The 23,794-nt window shown below is 42.0% G+C and overlaps 1 protein-coding gene across 1 annotated transcript in view; it reads left to right on the forward strand.

The window, feature by feature from the left end:
* The window catches only part of pclob (piccolo presynaptic cytomatrix protein b), a gene marked incomplete at its 5' end in the record, with an annotated part of 52,963 nt that extends 31,111 nt beyond the window's left edge, over positions 1 to 21,852 (forward strand). The window contains 25 exon segments of the mRNA XM_084555977.1: positions 204 to 1,759; positions 1,958 to 2,223; positions 2,608 to 3,436; positions 4,655 to 5,705; positions 7,470 to 7,538; positions 7,900 to 7,926; positions 9,331 to 9,419; positions 9,537 to 9,612; positions 9,709 to 9,834; positions 11,532 to 11,640; positions 11,864 to 11,935; positions 12,027 to 12,030; positions 12,032 to 12,287; positions 13,006 to 13,046; positions 13,173 to 13,303; positions 14,988 to 15,014; positions 15,456 to 15,549; positions 16,274 to 16,345; positions 16,736 to 17,042; positions 17,290 to 17,484; positions 19,201 to 19,342; positions 19,455 to 19,513; positions 20,211 to 20,372; positions 20,484 to 20,629; positions 21,650 to 21,852. Of these exon segments, the coding sequence (XP_084412103.1) occupies positions 204 to 1,759; positions 1,958 to 2,223; positions 2,608 to 3,436; positions 4,655 to 5,705; positions 7,470 to 7,538; positions 7,900 to 7,926; positions 9,331 to 9,419; positions 9,537 to 9,612; positions 9,709 to 9,834; positions 11,532 to 11,640; positions 11,864 to 11,935; positions 12,027 to 12,030; positions 12,032 to 12,287; positions 13,006 to 13,046; positions 13,173 to 13,303; positions 14,988 to 15,014; positions 15,456 to 15,549; positions 16,274 to 16,345; positions 16,736 to 17,042; positions 17,290 to 17,484; positions 19,201 to 19,342; positions 19,455 to 19,513; positions 20,211 to 20,372; positions 20,484 to 20,629; positions 21,650 to 21,793 (6,050 nt within the window). The 3' untranslated portion in view covers positions 21,794 to 21,852.
* Between the last annotated feature and the right edge of the window lie 1,942 nt (positions 21,853 to 23,794).

Raw genomic sequence — 23,794 nt, forward strand, 5'->3', positions numbered from 1 at the left:
TGCATGTGTATGCCTGCGTGTGCTCCCTCAATATTTAGGCTTTGCATCTTGCTAGCCTAAATGACTGCAATAATGCATGTGCAGTGGAATTCTTTCTAAATCCAAATCGCATGGCCTTTAAATTATACACTGTACAGTTTGTTTCTAAAATTATAATCTATGTGATAAAGTAAAAATCTATATCTCTGGACTTATTATGGCAGGTAAAGCGCTAGACTACACTAGCAAAGCAACTGGAGTCTATCCTGCGATGACTACTGCTCCATACTCTCAGATCCCTGCAGCTGGGTTTGGTGTAAATAGTGCTCTAAGAACCTCAGATGGAATAGTTTACTCTTCAGTTGCTGCCCCAATTCCATCCACTTATGCAATTACAACTCAACCAGGCTCCATCTTTAGTACTACCTTAACACCTACATCAACAGTCCAGAACCAGTCAATGCCGCATCCGTATGGCTTCATTCCTACGACAGACCCAGGACAGTTAATTCCTTTTGACACTGGACTACCTAAGGAGCTCCTACCCACAGCTTTGGCAGACATAATAACCGGCTATCCAGACATGTACTCAGACACCACCTTGGAAGCAATTGCTGCCTCTCTGGATGCCTTAGCATCTTCCCCAATATTCCCTGGTTTAGACAACACCAAGATGGCCCAGTATCAGATGGAGAGGGAGTTCCTAGAACTGGAGAAGCTTAAGCAGCTATGTCTTGCCGAGGAGCTGGAGTGGGAAAGGCAGGAAATCCACCGTTACAGAGAACAGGAGCAGCTTATGGTCCAAAGGGAGCTTGAGGAACTTCAGGCTCTGAAACAACAACTTCTCCTGCAGCAAGAAGAGGAGCATCATGCCCACATGGTGGCCCAGCAGGAGACCTATGCCCAACAGAAAGAGCAGTTGCAGCAAATTCAACAACTGCAGCTGCAACTCCAACGGCAGCTAGATGAGCACTATGGCAGCACAGGGCACCTTCTAGATGCTAAATATGCAGGAGTAGGGGACAGTGGTCAGTACTGGCCTGTCAAAGATGAGTCCACTACTCCAACTATTGGGACACGTATCGAGGAAAGTCATGACCAGCTAAATCTAGTAAAGCTTCAGGCTGATCAGGACATAGGGAAAAAAATTATTGATAGTGGAGTGCAGACAGATGATGAAGACTCAGCAGAAAAGCAGCATGTGGGAAGGAGAAAGAAAAATAAAAGAAATGTTGATAGCTCAGCTCAGACTGATGATGAGGACCAAGATGAATGGGATGCTCCTGCAAAAGCTCGACGACGCTCCCGGAAGCATAGCAGTGATGGGAAACATGGCTCCAAAGTATCTAGTATTGCTATCCAGACAGTGGCAGAGATATCTGTACAGACTGACCACTCGGGAACCATCAAACGACCCAACGTCCAGATGGACACAAAGGTAGAAATTATCAAGCACATATCAGCTCCAGAAAACTCTCAAAGAGGTGGTAGTCTGAGCTGTCAGACAGACTCAGATAGAAGGCACACACCCATTGAGGTGGGCTACAGCACACACCTAACAGCCGACGTCCCCTCCAAATCTAAAGTCTTCTACACCCAAGTCTCCCCGCTGTCACCAGAAAAGTCACTCGGAGGACAGAGAATGCTGACTGCTGACCCAACTAGGTTTTCTTCTGGCCCAAGGATACTAAAGTCTGGTCAGAAGTCTCTTTCTGATCCAAAATCCCTTAGTCCTTCCAGAGATGACAGGATGGGTGGATACTATGCAGACAGCTATTCTGTAAGTAATAGTAGGTATAAAGGAAACACAATACTGAACTGTGTTTTCATAACTGTGATGATGGTTTTAGAATTATGAAAATATTTTAAATACATGCAGGTTGCAGGTTTATAGTTAAGCTTGCAGTAAACTGCAGTCATTACACTCAGAATAATTAATATTTTATATGACTGGCATTTATTTTATTTTTTTTGGAAGGGCCGAGGATCTCCCTCTGGAACAGGTAAGAAGGTTAAGCGGACACTACCAGACCCCCCACCTGAGGATGACTCTCTGACAGGAAGGTCAGGCTACAGCACCAATTCAGCTCGCCGCCGTCTTGCTCGTAGTACAACGATGGCCAGGGCAAAGATTCTGCAGGATATTGACAAAGAGCTTGATTTAGTGGAGAGAGAGTCTTCAAAACTTCGCAAGAAACAGGCTGAGCTAGATGAAGAAGAAAAGGAGATTGATGCCAAGCTACGGTGAGATGCTGCACATTTAATAACAACACAGTTTATAATATAGGCATATTTTTTTTCTTTACCATGTAATAGTAGTTCATCAACCAAAACCGTCATCATCAATTCATATGTCATACAATAATGAATAAAGCCAATACCATTGCATTGGTCCATTTCATGCAATCATTACTCCTAATTTCTCTGCATGATTCCCTTTTTACTTTGATAGCTTATGGGCTAAAAGGCTGCCTTGACAACACACAATGAGACCTCTCAACACTCACACATAGTAACAGGTACTACTGTGTGAGAAACCGGAATATTATTTGCCTGTGTGGTTGTAATGTTGATAGAACTGTTAGTGCTTAGATTATAAAACAGAATTGACTTTTTCTAATATTCTAGGTACCTGGAGATGGGTATAAACCGCCGTAAGGAGGCCTTGCTGAAGGAAAGAGAGAAGAGAGAGAGGGCCTATCTCCAGGGGGTGGCGGAGGAAAGAGACTACATGTCAGACAGTGAAGTTAGCAACATAAGAGAGGCCAGGGGTGAAGGACTTGAGAGACCACGGACGGCTCCCCAGTCAGAATTTGAGCAGTTCATCCCCCCACAGACAGAAGCTGATTCCCAGTACAACACACTAACCAGTCCTTACTCTCACTATCCTCAGTATGCCCCCCAGACCCAAACCACCAGCCACTACACCCAACAGAACTTGTATCAGCAACAGTCCCTTTACCACCAACAGGTGTCTCCTTACCCAACCCTATCCCTTACCCATGCCCAGGCTCAATCCGGCAGTTACCAACATGCTCTGCTCTTGCAGCAGGGTAAACAACGTCAAACCACCCTTTCGGATTTAGAGCCAAAAATTACTACCAACTATGAGGTGATACGCAACCAGCCTCTTCTCATTGTGCCAGCCTCCACAGAGAGTGGCTATGGGGTGGCCCATCTGGGGAGCAAGTATGGCAACTTGGACTTGAGGCTAGGACTAGAGGAAAGGAGCATGGCCTCTAGCCCCATGTCTAGCATTTCTGCTGATTCCTTCTATGCTGATATTGACCACCATAATGCCAGGAACTATGTGCTGATAGAGGACATAGGGGAGCTTACCAAGGCATCAACGGGGCTGAGCAATACTGGCTTGGGTTCTGGATTCAACCTGCCTGATAAGGAGTTGTCCAAGGCAGACAGACTACTCAGGGCAGCAGACGCCAGGCGCACAGCAGAGGTAAATGCTGTATAGTTACATTACCTTAAATTTTCAACTTTCTCATCTCATGTACATGTACACATTTAATTGGAAAATAAAATAATCAGTACTGTTGATTACTGTAGAAGTGCCAATTCTCAGTATTAATTTTAATAGGTTCATCGTGCTAAAGGTTTAGGGGTTCACAGGCAATTACACAGACAAACACAAATCAAAGTCAAGTCAAACAAATCTTCATCTGCAATATTTGTGGAAAATGATACCTTCAAGACATCACACAATATTCTGGGGTCTGTCTGCCTTTAGTCAGGTCTTCAGCAAATGGAATGAAACATGTACACCTGCAACCTGAAGAGCATTCAATACTTTATGTACAGTCATGAAGATTATTTCTTTTTCACCATGCAAATATTATGATGATCATCCACAAGAAATCTGTTCCTCTGTATACCAGTCCATCTGCCATGTTACACTATAATATTGGCAAATCAACTACTTTTGATGCCTCTAACTGAAATTGCTTTTTATCCTCTTCACTTGCAAAGTCATCGCTTTATTTTTCATAGTGGCAGGCACCCCCACCTCAGTCTCATGGCCCAGCTCTCAATCAAGTCTGAGACACATGCGAGCTCTTTTGTGCATGAACAAAAGCTGAAACAACACAGAGCCCAAGAAACATTTATCAGTCAATTACAACTGAACTCTTGCAATTTGGTTCATATATGTTAAAAAGGTCGTACATCACGCAGTTCTTTCTGCATAAATATACATTATTCAAATTAAAGTTGAGAAATGGCACTTGACATACACAAATTTAAAAAGTGAGCGCATTTCTATCATGCTTTTTCTGTTACTTTGATGAAATGGTTAAGCTTGTTCAGAATGCAGCAAAGCTTTAGCTACAGTAAATCTGCTATATGCATGTCATTGTTGGTGAAAGGTTTCCATCTACTTCTGGAGAGTTTCATCCTTCTAACACTTGTATAGGACAAGGAGATACATTTTGAGGAGACCAATAGGTCAATACCAATATGGACCAGTGTTTATTCAAACACTACTCTCTGAAAAACAATTAAAAAGGAAGTTGCCATTTTAAATCTATATACAGTACAGGCCATCGATCACTTATTCATGAAGTACATGTAACACATAAAATACATTTGATATTGTGTGAGTGTGTTCCACATTGTTATCTAGAAAACACTAAACTTGAAGCATATTATTTTTCCCTCATAGGTGGCAGAATTTTTAGGCTCATCTCGACTTCAGGGTTATGGTAAAGGAGAAGATGACACTATGGAGGAGCCTTATGAACTGAAGCTACTAAAGCAGCAGATCAAGCAGGAGTTCAGACGAGGAACTGAGGGACTAGAACACTTAACAGGACTAGGCCTGCCCCAATATCTCCCCAGTGACAGCAGTTTTCGTCATTTTCCTAAAGGCGAGAAATATAGCATTGGTAGGCTCACCCTTGAAAAACAGGCTGCAAAGCAACTCCCAGCCGCCGTGCTTTACCAGAAACAGATGAAGAATAAAAAGGCCTTAATAGACCCAAAGGCCATCACAAAGTTTTCCCCAATTCAGGAGAGTAGGGACCTTGAGCCAGAATTTGGCAGCTACATGGGATCCGGAGCTTCCTCTGTGTCTAATCTGGCTGCCAGGGCTAGGTTGCTTCAGGATGAGATTACATTTGGACTAAGAAAGAATTTATCTGAACAGCAAAAATACCTGGGTTCCTCCTTGGGGGCCAACCTATCTGGTTCTCTGAATCTTGGGCAGTCTCTTGCACTAGGATCCACTATTAGGGCCACTGTCCAGGATGATGGCACCTACCCAAGCGGCACTCGCTCCCGCCCCTCTTCTCGCCCCTCCTCTCGTCCTTCTTCCGTCTATGGTTTGGATTTATCTATCAAAAGAGACCTATCAAGTTCCTCGCTCAGACTTAAAACAGAGGGAGAGGTCCTGGATGCAGCATTTGCCCCTGGGGTGGCCAGGGCAAAGCCTACCAGTTTACCTATCAGCCAAAGCCGGGGCCGCATCCCCATTGTGGCTCAGAACTCTGAGGAGGAAAGCCCTCTGAGCCCAGTGGGGCAGCCTATGGGTATGGCTAGAGCTTCAGCTGGTCCTCTCCCTCCCATTTCTGCTGACTCAAGGGACCAATTTGGGTCTAGCCATTCTTTGCCAGAGGTACAGCAGCATATGAGGGAGGAATCCCGGACGCGTGGCTATGATCGAGACATCGCATTCATCATGGATGACTTGCAAGGCGCCATGTCTGACAGTGAAGGTAAATGGAGCCTAAGACTGTTGCAGCAATTCGACTGTGTGGACCTGCTTGTCATGCATGCTAATCCTGCGTGGTCTTACTGACTTGTGCATTAACTGGTTCTTTCTCAATTGTCAGTGCTCTAGATAATTATTGTCTGTTGTTATATTTCCCTCTGTCATGGTAAATGTCGGTTTAGATATTTGCATGCTTTTTCCTTTCTTTTTAATATGTTACTCACTAATACATAACACTCCTTGCTTGAGTTTATGTATGTCACTAATCAGTTCTATTCATGTTTGTTGTGTGATTTCATAAGCATGTTTTGATTTTTTTTTTACGATTGTAGGTCAAATGATCGTACTTACTCCTAAAACTCAGTGGTAACAGATTTGTTAAGCGGACATCAGAGCTGATGTTTTTGTGCGATCCTATATTTTAGTAATAATCTGAGCTGTCCATGGGTCACATTCAGTGAATGCATGAAAAATATAACACAACTACTGAGAATTCACTCTCACATAAACACGTCTATTTAAAGAGGTAGTGGAAGTTTTTTATAAAAATTAGATTGCAAGGATAACTTTTGAATAAAGTTGCATATTAGGTATGAAAAGTGTTATAAGAGTCATGAATATGATCATTAAGCAACAAATCTATGTTAGAACTATGTAATTAATAACCACTGTGTCATATGTGATGTGACCCACAAATAAATTATGAAAACCCACATGACTTATGCGTCTATAGAAAATACATCCCTGATTGTTGACAGTGAGATGTTTAAAATCTGTAAACTTTCTTAGCTGTGGGAAAACGAAATGAAGGTTTGACAAGAAGTATCTATGGACACACCCTTGAGACACACGCACAATCTGTGGAACAAAATAGCGTCTTTGTGAGAAGTAGGTCACTGCGTTATACAGACATATATTTGTTTTTCTAAGGCACCCTTTCAGCTGTTTTGGAGAACAGCTTGCAGCAGTAAGTTTAAAGGAATATTGCTGGATCATGGTGATATAAATAGCTGTTCTGGATGTGCAAATAAAGACTTTTAAGTTTTATAATGAGGCGCTTCCGACAAACCAGTGACACACCAATGTAAGAGTGATCAGTTTTTTTTATACAGGTCAGCAGTCCATGTTGTAATGCAGCGACTCTCTTTCAGAGACTACCATGCAATTACGTGTACCATTTGTGTTGTGTTAACCGTATGTGTTTGTTTCTGTAATCCTCAGTTTTCTATTTGTATCTGATTTTGCATCCTTGCATGTTGTGTAATACATATGTTTTCCATTTCCATCTTAATAAAGTTAATGTTTTCTGCTTGTTGGTTTTTGCTGTGGATGTCTCATTGCTGTGAGAGATGTCCATGTGCCCTAGTGACTGACAGCAGATATTGACATGTAACGTCTTCAACTCCATAAGTGTGGGATTGGTAGTGTTCCATTGGCTTAGGTAAATCAAGGCCTGTAGCTGTGATTATGGAAACAAAGTCCAATATTTAATTAGATGAGTAGGTTATGTGTTTAGTAGAAACACATGCCATTCCCAAAATACACCATGAAATGCTAGTGGCTTTTGCAAAACACTGACATGAAGTTTTAGCAGGTTCAATGTCATCTACATTGACAAGTGCTGCAATGCATAACAACAACGAATATGCTAAGCAACTTAAGTTTCGTTTCTGGGCCAACTACGAAGGTCCTGTACAATTCAGTTCTTGTTGAGAAGGTAATATTTCTCCTGACCCCATGTAAAAGTGTCCATCTGCCTTGATTACAGCACTAAGTGAGTCCATGCTGGCTTTGAACAGAGATGATGCGAGAATCTTTCATGAAAGTATCAGACACGGTAGAGTATTTTACAGTACTAGTAAAACTTACTGTAGAGTTACCGCTTACCTCTTGCCTTTTATGGTTTTATGACTCAATCCTACATAAAATTATATGACTTTTCCCCTAAAATGCATTTTATGTGTTTGTTTTTTTTTTGTATAATGCTTCTGCTTAAATTTGTAAACTGTCTGTCAGGCTAGTAGTGTCAGCGGTAATTGTAAGCATGCATCTTACATTTACTATTGCTTTCAGTGCATGTGCTGAAGCTATACTCACTATACAAATCTAGTCATAGCACAGTTGCAGTAGTTTTTAAGAACACTGTACTAATGTTGAACGGATTTCTAAAAATATATATATACAACTTTGTACCCCAGCTGGAGGCCCAAACTGGAATATAGAAGGTGAGACAGCATCCCATGTAGTAACATAGCGACTGTATGCCTCCATGCCGCACATCATGGTTCTGAATGGTCCACTTCTTCCTCTGGTTGATTTTGTTAACATACCAGACTCATTCTGGAATGACCCACATCTCAATAGTATACGATCACATGTCATTTAGCAGGTCTCTAGTAGTTGACATGTCAGTTCCATTCTGGAATCAACCCCATCTTAATGGCACCAGATATACTGTATGTGTCATATACTGTAGTGACGTCACATATACATCATTCAGGAATGAGTGCACTGTAAGCATATCAGACCCATTTCCAGTATTCATGTTCATGCACTAAAAAGTCATGTGTATATTGTGCATAAGTGTTGCCACCAAATTATGTTGTGATTGATATTTCCTGCACAAAAAAAAAATAATAATATTAAGGCAACTATCCAAATTGTTATAGAATCATGAAAGTCAATGTTTCCACTGATTCTAGATCAAAAAACCCTAACCCATTCGTCATTAGTGGTGCACCTTCTTTACATCAATAGTACTTTAGTACAATAATACTGTATGGCAGACCTGTGCAGATTACATCCTTGGTAATAAAGTATTGCCTTCAATACAAAACATTTCACATGCAGAATGCAGATGTTTTTTTTTTTCCGTCTAAAGTTCTCTGAACGTTACAAAGGTGACGATCAAATATGGCACAAGACATTCAACATCTTTCAGTTTTTTGATGAGCCATTTGGGGATTTACAACACACTGCACTTACCTCAAGGCAGTACCTCTTCACAGTTATGAACATGGTTTTGTACGTTTAGCCATGAGGTAGACTGAAATCTAAGGGTGTAAATACACCAGCCACTTACCATTTAGGAAAAGGATAGCAAAGGACCACTCCAACCCACAGTGTGTCAACTACAACTGTTAATACCACACCACAGAATTCCCCAGTACTTTTTTCAACAACAGTGTTTCATATTCAGCAGCTATGAAAATATGGACATGAAAAAAGTTGTGTTCAAACAGGGAGCACTGCATGGTATCCAAAGCATGCCAAACTTGAAATGTTTTAAATGCTGCAAACCTGAAATGTATTCATCTGTCATTTAGTGTTTGCATTGATCATTTGAGCTCGCCAAGGTTACGGATAGGATGGAACAGGGTTTATAGTTCTTTGCTTTCACCTATCCAGTCAGGACAGATCAAAGATCTTCCTGCTTTTAAGCAAATGGGATTGGATGTGTGACAGACTACTAGAAACCGTTTCCAAAGCTTGATCGCTAGATTGATCTCTGCCCGAGTGGTTATTATCATGTTTAAAGCAGAGATCTATCGAGCTATCAGGGATTGCGTAGATAAGTGCGTGTCTGCATGTGCATGGATTTTGATGACTACTTCTCCTTGCCTGTCTAGCCTACCACCTGAGGCGAGAAGACACCGATTGGTTTGATAAGCCAAGGGAAGGGCATCCTCAGAGTGGAAGCATTTCAGACAGAAGACAGGTGTGATCCGACAGCCTCATTCTATTTATGCTACAACTTTTTTTAACACGGTTTAGTTTTTTGTTTTGTTTATTGTGCAATGAAACCTTATTAATATTTTTTTGAACTCTCTCTCAGATGAAACTGGTTCCTTATGCGTTCCCTCACACTCACATCAAGCTTAAGAGAGACATGAAGGACACCAGTGTATCAGGTATAAGGCACAGACACATCATACAAGGATTAGACACACAACAATCTACCATCCTTGTTTTCCTAATCAGGATTTGTGCGTTTATTTTTACCTCAGGGAATGGGCTAGGGATCCGAGTGGTGGGCGGGAAGGAGATTCCAGGCAGCCATGGAGAGATTGGAGCCTACATTGCCAAGGTCATCCCTGGTGGTGTGGCAGAAGAAACAGGAAAAGTTATAGAGGGTAAGACATGAATTAAAACACAAATCTAAGGCCAGAAAGATTAATGATGTAAACATAAACCTTTAAACTGTTACTTATTTTAGGGCAGTGTATGCCTTCAGCCAAATCTTGCCTGAATGACTGAATTCCAGATGGCAATGTGAGAGGCTGCTGTAGCTCTGTGTGTGCTGGTCTGTCATGTCTCATTCCCAGACTCATCACACACAGACACAGAAAACTCTCCCTCCACACCAGTGGGCTGTGTTAGTCATTAGACTATATTTAGCATCATTATAGACACACAAATGCTAGCACAGACAAATGCACACTCAGTGGTCAGCTCCATAAACCTTCAAAAATCTTAACCTTCTTAAGCTTAATTTGCATTTTACTAGAAATGTTAATTGTTTGTTGAGAGAAGAGCCTTAATATTAACAGAAATGCCCACAGTTTAAGATGGTTCAGTGACAGAACAGGTTTTAGTTTCCATCTACTACTTGGCCTGATAATGCATTTTCATATATAATTCATGTATTCCATTATTGTTTGAGTGTATTGAAAATATACGACTGAAAAGGCTTTGTTGTTTTCCCTCCTCATGACATTATTAGCTGCAGTATGCAACGATATTTATGGTCAGGCCGTCTGGTTTACTTTCTAGCAAGTACTGAACTGGAACTATGCAAATGTGATGTTGATGTTTCACTGAAAGAGAAAAGCAGCGGAACATGCCTTAAGGTGCTGTGAGAAATAAAGAGGGGGAGGAAAGGGATTATATAGAGAGAGCAGGGAATATTTTAAATAGGCACTGGCTCATGCACAGAGATGTAGACTTATCATATCGAACCTTTATCATCACAGCAGCTGGTGAGTTGCTTCGAAAGCAGAAGATCAGGTTTCAGTTGTGTAAGTGTGTAAGTTCGGGACTTGGATTGGAGGTTTCAGTTTGCTGTGCATTGATTTTTGCAAATGATCTAAATCATTTTAATATTATACACCGATCAGGCATAACATTATGACCACTGACAGTAGAAGTAAATAACATTGACCATCTTGTGATAATGCAATGTTCTGCTGGGAAGCTTTTGGACCTGGCATTCATTCATGTGGATGTTGCTTAGACATGTAGCACCAGCCATCCCCAGCAGGATGCGGCCTGACACAGACACACACACAAAAAGTTTAGGAACCACTCAAAAAACATGAAAAACAGCACAAGGTGTTGACCTGGCCTCCAAATTCACTAGATCCCAAACTGATAAAGTATCTGTGGGATGCAATGGAACAAGCCTGATCCACAGAGGCCCCTCGCCTCAACCCATAGGACCCAAAAGCCCCCCACTAACAAGATTCTGTTGCCTGACACCACAGGACACCCTCAGAAGGCTCATGTCCATTCTTTGATTCTGAGACTCTGAGTCACTGTTTTGTCACTGTCAACTGTTTTGGAGGCACAAGGGAGACCTACACAATATTAGGAAGGTAGACATAATGTTATGTCTGATCAATGTGTAATTAATATCCTCATTTATTAAAATACTATTTTGCATGTCTTGTTTTGTTGCAGTGTTTTTACCTCTAGCTTTTTCAATCTTCGTGGGCTAAACCAAAACTCAAAACTCTTTTTTCACGCTGAAGTGAACATTTCTCTTTCAACATATTCAGTAATACCTGATAATGTTCCCTTGTCTCTGCATGCCTGTCATTGCATTCCACAGGAATGCAGGTGTTGGAGTGGAACGGAGTCCCGTTAATGGGAAAGACTTATGAAGAAGTGCAGTGCATCATGGGCCAGCCATGTGCAGAGGCGGAGCTCTGTGTGAGACTGTGAGTAACATCTGTCATAATTTATCCCTCTATCCCACCGGAACCCCTACATTATTAGTCGCAATATGGAGACTTTGCAACCATGGACACCTTTTTCTCCTCCCCCCTTTCCCTTCTATTCATTCCACACCCCTTCATCTGCTAAATATCACTCTGTGACTGATTACTGCTAAGATGCACTGGTTGTTATTCCATTATAAATGTCCTGTATGGATCCAAACAGCGACCTTAATATGCTGTCTGACCCTGAGCACCCACAAGCCCTGGAGCACCATGTCCAGCTTAAGGCTGGTATGTACAATGATTTGTTGATATGTCTGCATGCATGTATGTATCTGTGTACCTATTTCACATGCATACAATACTACTTACATTTGTCTCATCAGGAGGGCAGCGTTCCCCTGGTGTGGATCCTAAGCAGTTGGCTGCAGAGCTGCAGAAGGTGTCTCAGCAGCAGGGTCCTGGTATGGCTGGGGCCGGAGTTGGACCTGGGAGTTTGGGGGTCCTCTCTGCACTGGAGCGCTCTGCCCTCCTCCACTCAGGTACTGGATCAGCCGCTTCCAGTGGGGTGCCAAGCCCCGGCCAGCCTGGATCCCCTGCCATAAACAAGAAACAGCGACAGAAGGTAAAGGATTTGACTTGTCAGCGTGCTTTCTCCTGGTTCATCTCAGACACATTTGTTACAAATGAAGAGATGCACCAATGTGCTTGTAAGAAGGGATAGAAATAGAACCAGTTGCGCTCACATGTCAGAGGCTGAAGCATTGCGTGGAAACAAATCTATAAATATTCTGACTGAATGATATTATAATATTGTATAGTATATGTGCTTTAAACTGCAGCCCGATGAACTCTCTGTGATCCTGCACGCTCCATCTGCGCTGTGCATTGATTAGGATTACATCACACCACTTTAGTGGCGGTTGCATGTGAAGGGTAAACGCCGTGACCACATTCATCAGAGAGTGAAGGGTTAATTATACTGGAACGAGAAAACAGCATGATACAGTGCATGACTATGGGCATAAGATCCTGGAATACAAACAGAACTGGCAATATATTCGTTATTACATGCAAACATAAGCGTAGTTAGTATAAAATGGAAACTAAAGATAAAACCTTTCTACTGGAAACTGCCTAGACTGAAATATAGACATAACGTTTTTTTCCAGTAAATTACACCACTCATAAATCTCTGCATCTTCTGTACCCATTCATCTGTATGCTTACAATTTATACTGCAAGCTAATCTTAAAGTAATCACTGACACACAGTGATTACGTAGAGTTCTTAGACTAATGACTAAATAATCCATTTGTACCGTTTTACCACCTCCTCCTTTTCATTTCCCTTTATAGACAACAGAGGTTATGAGGACACCTCACCCTATCACTGGAGAAATTCAGGTAGAAAGTTAAAAAAAAATAAAAAAACAAGTCACAACATTTCTATTTCAGCTGCGTCTAAATAAAAATTCATCCCAGCAGTTGGCTTTCTCTCACAGAGCCTTCTCTCCACTGTTTTCCCTACAGCTCCAGATCAACTATGACAGAAACCTGGGAAACCTGATCGTTCATGTCCTGCAGGCTAGAAACCTGGCCCCGAGGGACAACGACGGCTACTCTGACCCCTTTGTGAAGGTCTACCTCCTGCCTGGGAGAGGGTGAGCTCTGAGTTTGTTCGAGTGTTCACTGATGTCTGGTCTCTGTCTGTCTCTCTGCTTTTGTGTCTTGTCTTGTTTTCTCTTCCCCGATTTTTTTCTGACTTCGTATCGACTGTGTGGAACTGACTAACTACTTGCGTATGTATGAGAGAATGACTCAGGGCATGATGATATGAGGCAGTCATTTGTGCTGTAATTTGATTCAATTTGATTTGGTCTCTGTGGACAAATGGATAGGTGTATTTGACTGTTCACAAAGCTGCAAGAGGTGTCAAATTAGCTGGCAGACAGTCTACATGTCCTATTAGATTAGACTGGATTAGATTAGACTTTATTGTCATTGCTTATAGTACAGGCACATACACAGCAAAATGCAGTTTGGTATCTAACCGGAAGCACAAATAGCAGCAGGTGCAAAATTAACCCAACAGTTGGATTTAGGCTATGACCATTGTACAAGTATTTATAATACGGATTTAATAAGAGTATAATAATAGTATATATGATTGTATATGTAGTATAGACTGCACAGACCAGTATAAACACACATACACCGATCAGGCATAACATTAAAACCACTGACAGCAGAAGTAAATAACATTGACCATCTTGTGACAATGTAACATTCTGCCAGGAAACCTTTGGACCTGGTATTCATGTGGCTGTTACTTAGATGTGTACCGCCCATCTCGACCAGACCACTCACCCCCACTCCATAGCAATGACACTCCTTGATGGCAGCAGCCATCCCCAGCAGGATACAGCCTGACACAGGCACACACACAAAAACGGTTTAGGAACAACTCAAAAAACATGAAGAACAGAAGAAGGTGTTGACCTGGCCTCCAAATTCACTAGATCCCATACTGATCAACGATCTGCGGGATGATCCACAGAGGCCCCTCCCCTCAACACCCAAAGGCCCCCACTAACAACATTATGTTGGGAGACACCACAGGACACCCTCAGAAGGCCCATGTCCATTCTATGATGAGTCAGTTTTGGAGGCACAAGGGAGACCTACACAATATTAGGAAGGTGGTCATAATGTTATGCCTGATCGGTGTATATACATATATATATATATATATATATATATATATATACACACACTGTATATATTATTCTGCCTACTTCTGACTGAAGCATGTAGTTCGTTAGTGTCCGACTTTCTCTGTCGTCTTCCTCCGTCTACTCTACAGTCTTCTGAAAAAGCCTGCGAACAACAAGAGAAAGGATCGATATAGCCTTTATCTGCTCTGTAACATTATCTGTTCTTAGATAATGACCGCACCAGGCCTGTTTATGAGATTATACACCCTCTCTGACTGCATGCTGCATAGGTTAGAAATGAAAGCTCATCGAGAGCACTCCTGTTGTTCTACTCCAAGAGTATTTTGAAATGCATTTGTCCGACATTAGCAGCAAAGTGCACAGCCACAGTATCACAGTTCAGAAAAGTAAATTATTCATTCACCTATGAGCCAGTAGGCTTTTTTAGCCTTACTTCTATTGTTTGGACACCAAAACAGCAATACACCCTGCAGAGAATATTGATTGCCTCAGCTCTCCATCCTTTACTGCCTTTTCTTTGAGCTCTCTGGGCTTCTCTGACTGTTTTTTGTGTTTTTGCTTTTCTTGTTTGTGATATCTGCCCTCCTCTTCCTCTTCTGGACTCCCTCAGCCAAGTCATGGTTGTCCAGAATGCAAGGTAGCGTGGTGCTGATCTTTGCTTTTAGTTGGTGTTTCTTTTGTTTCTGTAAATTATGTCACCAAAGTGGTTTTCCATCCTTCTGTTGTAGCCTTTGTTGTTCGTCCAATTATCTGCTCTGTATTTCACAGTTGTTTAAGAACACACCTGTCATTGCATTTTCTCTCCATGCCTCTCACTTTTAACTCTCCTCAGCTTCTATCTCCAAAGTTATTCTTAATTTTGTAAAAGCATCCCAGTCAAAAAAAAAAAGACATTTCAAGTTGTTTCTCTCCACAACAGGAGACTGATCATTTTACAAGCATCTATCCAGTCCATTTACTGAGTATACTGTATATCATAGTTTTTTGGTGAATGTTTGCCATGGGATCAAGCAGAGAAGAGATTTTTTTCTTAATGAATTACTGACGACCAATCCTTCTGAATATCATGCATTATCAGCGCTGATAACAGGAGAAGGACCAAGTACGCCCAGAAGACCACGAACCCCGAATGGAACCAGACCGTCATCTACAAGAACATTCATTTGGAGCAGGTACTGTGCAGCTGCACACACAGTCACACAGTCCCGCTTGTGCAGTTTCTTTATGTGCTTTAAGCCACTCTGGGTAATGTCTTATACTCTTATGTGATACGTCTTCTCCTGAAGGCTGTTTTCAGTATCCCAATGCAACCTCCCATCAGCCATGCCCAAGACTCTCGTTAGCAGCCGACATTTCTGCTCTCACACAGCGTCAGCACACAACCTAACCGCATGCTACTTTAACACAAAGAGTGACAGAAGAAGTGATAGGCAATCATGTACACGTGCGCTCGTCTGTCACCGCGGGTGTATGCGAGCATGTGTTCATTCTTGGGTATCTGTGTTTGCTAGGCGCTTGTGTTGTTTGTGTCAGATGCAGCAGCACCACCATCTTTTTTTTTTTGCAGCTAGTACTGTTAAGGCATAATATTGCGAATACTGCTATGTATATTGTTTTTATTTGCTCCCACATGTTTCTTTGCACATCCAAGCCATGCGAATACACGTGATGTTGTGCTTCAAACGTAATTGAGTTTACTTGCTGATTAAATGACCCTCCAAATTGGCATGAATTAATATATATGTACATCCGTGCTACCTCCACCCACATGCATCCAAACACAGGCGCACTTACACAGGCGTTTCTCTCCTTTACACATGATATACAGTATATGCACTCAGAAAACCTCACCATAATCTGTGACTCTCTCTCTTCTCCTTCTCACTTTCTATCCAGTTAAAGAAAAAGACCCTGGAGGTGACAGTGTGGGATTATGACAGATCCTCCTCCAATGACTTTCTTGGAGAAGTGAGTGCCTTTTGAATGTGAAACCCATGTCTGAAAATGTCAAATGCATTTTGCCTTCAACATACACAACCGATTTCTGCTGCTTTATTTGTTTTTTTAATGTTTTTTCTCATGGACCAGATTTTCTTAAAGCAGCTAATATGTTTAGACTCTCTCTACTCTCACAAACTCATAAATGTCTGTAAATCTGCTGCCTACAGATTTACAGGCATTTACCTATGCACCTGTTTACATTGTACTGAAAGCAACATGCACCGCTTTTTTTGCAAATATACTATCTGCACACATTGCGAAATATCTCGTCTACCATCATGCAAACTCCTCAGCTTGTTTCCTTTTATCATGTTTTGCTCTAATCACCACTACATGTGCTCATTTATCGTGTCTCAGGTGCTGATTGACTTGTCAAACACTGCCCAGCTGGACAACACTCCTCGCTGGCTGCCTCTGAAGGAGCAAAGTGAAAGCATTGAACACAGCAGGGCCCACCATGCGGCCCAGGGCCCACCAGGGTCTGGGTCAGGTCAAGGTCTTGGTCAGGGATATTGCCAGGGCCAAGGCCACATGTCAGGTTCTGGGCAGGGGCATGGAATGGGACAGGGTCTCGCACCAGGGCAGGGAGAAGGGAGTCATGATTCACCTAAAAACTCTGTTATCAAGAGCAGAAGCCACGGAATCTTCCCTGATCCAGCCAAAGGTAAAATAATTGCCTGACTGTATCTTAACATTTACAATTTCCTTAATTTGTACATATTTTGGTTTATTCTATATGAGTGGTTATTTCAGTTTTGAGAAAGATTAGTGGCAGGTCTCCATAATTATATGTTGACAGCTGTGCCAAGTGGAACAATGAAGACTGCCATGGAGTAGAAAATATCTAATACATTCGTCTGTCATTATTTTCCAGTCTCAAACTTATAACCCTGTATTTCATCATCCTCCAGACATGCAAATGTTGCCTTTGGAAAAGTCGCACAGCAGCCCGGGCAGCTCAAAGTCTTCCTCCGACGGCCAACTGCGCTCCCACGGCCCGTCCCGAAGCCAAAGCAAGAGCAGCGTCACTCAGGCCCACCTCGAAGATGCCGGGATAGCCATTGCTGCTGCCGAGGCTGCCGTGCAACAGTCCCGCCTGCAACCAAGTAAATCCTGCCCCTACCCGTGACACACTTCCCGTGACATGCTCCCTTCTCCCCGTGCATGCGAGCTTTGTTGAGACCGATGAAAACCTTGAATTGCCGTGCATTCACCTCCTTAACATTTTTACCTTTGCCTTCTGCTCGCCTCATCTTACTTTTCTCTGATCACAAAGCGATTTGTTTTGACCAATAATGTAAGGCTAATCTCATCCTTCACCAAGCTAGATCAGTTTTATTAATACAGTGACCAAAAAAAAAAAGCCAAGCCGTATGAAAAAAAATAATTATTTGCTCTAACATATTTAAACCCTGCAAATATATATATACAGTATGTATAAAAAAGTTCCATTAATTTACTACGTTGTCATCTATATGGGTAACTTAATTACAACATAACATTGATATCTTAAATATAACAAAACTAATGAAAACATATATATATATTTAATTAGCTCCAAAATTAGAGATGCAGACCCCTCTGTTTTTACATGAGTGTGCATGTGCCAATCCCAAGCATATGGTTTCTACAGAACCTGTGTGGAGCTTTCCAACCCCAGTATAGAAACCAAGCTGGGATGACAATTCCTCACGTCTTACATCCTCCTATATTAACACGATTTAAACAATGCCCACTAAATTTTATGTGATGTAATATCCTCCCTGTGATGTCCTCGAAATGAAGAATAATATTGTGAGATAAGTTAGGCCGGCGTTGGAGCCATTTCAGCATGCAGTTGCAGATTCCCTGGCTACCGTCTCCTGGCCACTGAGTACCTTGTGGTACTGCAGTCTCGCTGCGTATGTGCATGTGTGTGTCATATTGAATGAACCCCTAGGAAAGTCACAAAACACACACACACAGGCACACGCAAGTATGGCACACAGTCCTCCCACCCCGCCCTGTCCCTTCCCGTTCCCGCCGCCCATAACAAAGGGGACTCAAATGTGAGGCTGAACCAGGAAACACAGACACACCAAGAGGTTTCAAAAGTCAACAGGAGGCTCACTCTGCACTCACCGGCCAATGAGAGTAAAGCGATGAGAGGAGCAGAAGTGTCAAGGGAAGGTGAGGCAACATAGGAAAAATGTCTATAAGTATATTAATAATTATTATCAAGCCTACCTTTAAACTCGTAATACCATAAAACTAAAACCAAACTAAATTAGTTAAACTAAATTAACTAACTAAACTAAATGTGTAAATACTGAAATGATCTGTATGTATACAGTGTGTGACTGTCTGTGAGAGCACGTTTGAATCTATTTATTTTTATGCTGCTCTTGTTGATATATTAGTGTTTTCGTGGCTAGGAGCAGAATTTCCACATACTCTCTGTCACACTCTTTCATACTGCATGCGCATAAATTAATCAACATCCGCCAGACAGAGTACGAACAAACATATACACCATCCTACACTGAGTTCCTCTTTATGTGTAAATGAAACTTGAAGCAGTGACCTTCATTTGCGCATTAACTGAGAGCAAACGCTATACTGCTAAATGCAAGGACGCCGTGTCATCTGCGCCGATATGCCGCTATGGGATGCTTAATCAAGGTTACGTATGACAGACAGTGTCTCTGTCAGTGAGTGATAGCTCGGAGGGTGAAGTGTTTCAGCACATCTCTCAAACGTGCATGCACGTGTGGCAGAAGAGATTATGTGTGTTTGACAGATGGGTATTTCCTCATCGTCACGCTGCTTCTTACTGCCCACAGGACCAGGACACCGGCTGGGTGATGTCTCAGGTCCAGTGGTGCTGTCTGCCCCAAGTCTCGTTGGAGACGCCTACGGAGGTCTGGATGGGGAGGAAGGGGCAGGCACTGGGGTGGACAGTGCCATTTTTCAAGTGCCACGCATGTAAGGCCATCAGTTTTAGCACAGCATGTTTCCAGCAGTGCTTTGATGATGATGTTGATGACATTGTGAATAACGCATGTTTTTTTTTTTTTTTTTTTTTTTCCCCCCACAGTGGCAAGACTATTCCTAACGGCACAGACAAAAACCAACAAGGGACTGCAGAAAATGAAGGCAAGCTCCATAAATGTTATTTTTTTCTTGGTGGTAGGTCTCCCCCTGCTGGCCATTTTGTATAATGACATGTTTCTTTTTTAACCTTACTCTTATTTAATCACCTCTACCTTATGTCTTCATAATGACAATATTGAATTACTGAATCTGTTGAGAGCTTATTGTCAATCATCATTATCAACCAAGCGTAATGACTAAAGGCGTGGCTTGATAAGCTGGAAGAGAAGTGGATGTCACACTATCCTCGACGCTGTCATAACTATATCTACATTTCATGTATCTCAGGTGTCATGATGCCTCCCTTTCCATCTCTAGTTTCAGTTTGTAACAAAGAGCTCAAGGTCATTTTAGGCTGTAGCCTGGCAGCTGTTACACAGGTACAGGTACAGGGTCAGGAGGTCATCCCCATGGTTCCTGCCAACCCATTTACTACATTTAACTAAGCTTGTCTTGTTAAACTCTTCACCATAATTGGAGACACTTTACAATCTATAAGGCCCCTGAGAAACTGCAGAAATGTTCCGTGACATGGTTTCCTTCTGCTTGGAGCTCAGGTTTAGTGATGCATAATTGTTAAATAATTTAAATAAGCTTGAAGTGACACCAGCAGTACATGCTTTTCTGTGCAACGGTAAGAATCCGCTTGCAGGCACGTAGCGCAGGGTTCAGCGAGGCCTGTCCAAATAAAGAAATACAGAAATCTTTTTTTCCCTCTCTTTAGATGGTAAAACACAAGTAATGGGGGAGATCAAGGTCGCTCTCAAGAAGGAGGTGAAGACAGAAGGAGACCAGCTGGTCTTGGAGATCCTTCAGTGCAGAAACATCACGTACAAGTTCAAAAGCCCAGATCACCTACCAGGTCTGGAAGTAATGCATAATTGTGCAATGTATCTATATGAAATGTATTGAATTAACCTGAAATAGTTTCTAGTGTAATTAATTCATATTAATCTTTGTAAATTGTATCCAGACCTATATGTGAAGTTGTATGTGGTGAACGTCGCCACTCAGAAGAGAATCATCAAGAAGAAGACCAGAGTCTGCCGACATGACAGGGAGCCTTCTTTCAATGAGACCTTCAGATTCCCACTTAACCCAACTGGACACTCCATCCAGGTACTGTACGGCAGGCACCGTGAGAGATGTGGATTAGTCTCTCTGGTTTGTGATTTGTTTCGTAAACACAAACTGTCTTAATGCTGTGAAATAACTATTTAAAGAGGCATGAAAAGATCCACAAACAAGTCTTAAACCTGACAGGTGGAGGATTCTGTCACATGTAGCAGCTGAGATACAACGATCAGGCATAACATTATGACCACCTTCATAATATTGTGTAGGTCTCCCTTGTGCCTCCAAAACTATTGTGACCCATCAGAGAATGGACATGGGTCTTCTGAGGGTGTCCTGTGATGTCTAGAAACAGAATGCTGTTAGTGGGGGTCTTTGGGTCCTATGGGTTGAGGGGAGGGGCCTCTGTGGATCAGGCTTGTTCCAGTGCATCCCACAGATACTTGATCAGTTTGGGATCTAGTGAATTTGGAGGCCAGGTCAACACCTTGTGCTGTTTTTCGTGTTTTTTGAGTTATTCCTAAACCGTTTTTTGAGTGTGCCTGCATCCTGCTGGGAATGGCTGCTACCATCAAGGAGTGTCATTGCTATGGGGTGGGGGTGCCTGATGTGGTCTAGGTGGGTGGTATGTCTAAGAAACATCTACATGAATGCCAGGTCCAAAAGTTTCCCAGCAGAACATTGTATTGTCACAAGATAGTCAATGTCATATACTTATGTCAGTGGTCATAATGTTATGCCTAATTGGTGTATCTAGTCATGGCTAACAATATATACACCTAAAAGTAACTTTTAGTGTCTATGAAAACCAGGTTGTTCTAATGCCCACTAACTCCATTTTTGCTGATGCTTAACAATGAACAGAAAATGAACGGAAATACACTTATTTATAGTGTTATCTGAAGCAACTTTTCCCACTGGTCATTTTTCATACACAAAAGAATGCCTTTTACCTGTGCATCTCATAAAATGGATTGTGTGCATGAGCCGACGAAGCAGAAACATATAACAGACAATAACAGATTAACAAATCTGTGTTTTTTTTTCACTCCAACGCACTTCCAGCTTTTCTTGGTGTCTAACGGAGGAAAGTTCATGAAGAAGACCCTGATAGGGGAAGCCTACATCTGGCTCGACAAGGTGGACATGAGGAAGAGAGTGGTCAGCTGGCACAAGCTGTTCGTCAGCTCCACACAGACCAACCCCTGAGGGCCACACCAAAAAGATGCAGCTGCATCGACTCAGCAAAAGGTGAACGGGCGGGACGTAAAGTTCAGGGATTTGATGACAAAAAGCTGAATGAGAGGAAATAAAAAGATTCATTTAAGTTACTTCCTCGGTTTATAAGTCATAAGAAGAAGGGGATTATGTGAAAACAACATTGCAATTGTATCAGTCCAACACTGCCAGCACACATGTCCACCTCTTTCCATGTCGAGGCTCTGGGGGCTACTGACTCTGCATGTACGATGCAAAACACCAAGGCAGGCACTGATAGACACTCCACAGCAATATGGCTATGAGGGCAGTGATGCCTTCTAACAGCATAGTCCCAACTCCACAATCCACAAGTGGCACGGCTGTTTTGATGCTTTGCAACTGAGCTGAACATCAGAGGAAAAGATAAAAAAAAAAAAAAAAAAGAAAGAAAGAAAAATTAAATTGCATTTTCTCCAAATGAGAGTCATTGTTGTGATGCCCAAATGCTGATTGTGATGTGTGTGGACTTCAGTGGTATTGAAATGTTTAGCGATGACGGAATGCATAACGTGTTGGGTATTTAATTTTTTTTTATTTGTTTTGTATGATAGTCTATCACTTTCATGTGAAAAAAAAAAAGAAGAAGAAACAACAAAGCCTATGTAGAAGTGAGCTGACCTATGCGGTGAGATGAAGATTAAATGTACAGCACCTTCTGACTGTAAATATCCCACGTGCAGAAATACAGAGCATATCAGAAAATCACAATGTACAGTGATGTTTATATGATATACAAAGATATCAGATGCAGAATATATCTAAATATACAGTATAAGAGTTGTTCTCTTGTCACTAGAGTATATATATATATATATCTATATAAGAAAATATAGACATTTGATCTTTAGACTGAAGCTGTGGGCGGCGCACTGACAATCCATTAATCTATGGCGTAGGCAGTCTTAATAATTATTATGTGAATGGGGACCTATGTGACCTCAAGGATGTTCGTGATCATGTTCAGCAGCTCCCTCTGTCCTCCGATGCACCACTGTATTGAACAGGGCTGTGACAGAATAAATTCAAACACAAGGTCAAGGTCAACATATGATTACTACTTCACAAACATGATATGGTAGGGCAGGCTCAACAGTGAAAATGAACGGCATCTCGTAGGGCTCCGAAGCCCGAAGCGTACGCCGTGTTGAATGTTCCAAGCCATCCTTAGAGGACGACAAGCGCTTATCACATCTGTGTCACGTGTGCAACATTTTCCTTTAAGGCTGTCGTAGTGGCTTAGAGTTTGTTGTTTCTTTCTGTGTAGTCCTTCATGTTATTACACGGTTGGTATGGACGTGTAAATTCACACGCATTGTGTCAAAACCATAACTAGATCTGCAACTGTCCATTACCTCAGTGTGGCAGCTCTGCTGTCTTTGTGTTAGTAAAGCCCCCCACCTCCAGTCTGAGTTTTACCTGGAAATCATTTAAAAGTGCAGAAAAAAAATATGTCCTTAAACGTCAAGGTCCTTCTGTGTGTTTTGGCCGTGCTGTAAAACACTGTACTGTTTTGTGTCAGTGACTCCTGTTAAAACACAGCGAACCAGCCTCTTTTCACTGCCTGGGACCAAAACACTCACTCAGGCCCACCCGGGGGTCGGTCATGTTTGGGGTCAGACTAACGCCAGGGGCCGGTGTCAATACTGACACGTGAGCAGATGAAACTGTGTGTTCGTCTTGTTTTGCCACCATATCTACAGAATGAAAATAGTGAAAATCCTCCATTTAGGCATATCACAGGGCTGATGCAACAAACACTTAGAACAAGATGTCACTTATCTCTTATATGAATCTTACAGCAGCGGCGCTGAACATAAAGGAGAGTATAACAAGGAAAGGAACGTTTTTTTGGGGTTTTTTTCAACGTTGACAATTATTTTGCTGTGCCAACCTTGATTATATATATATTTATTATTTTTTTTATTCCAGACCCATTCTTTGAAGTAATTC

The sequence above is a fragment of the Chelon labrosus genome, assembly GCF_963514085.1.
Source record: "Chelon labrosus genome assembly, chromosome: 11".
NCBI lineage: Eukaryota > Metazoa > Chordata > Actinopteri > Mugiliformes > Mugilidae > Chelon > Chelon labrosus.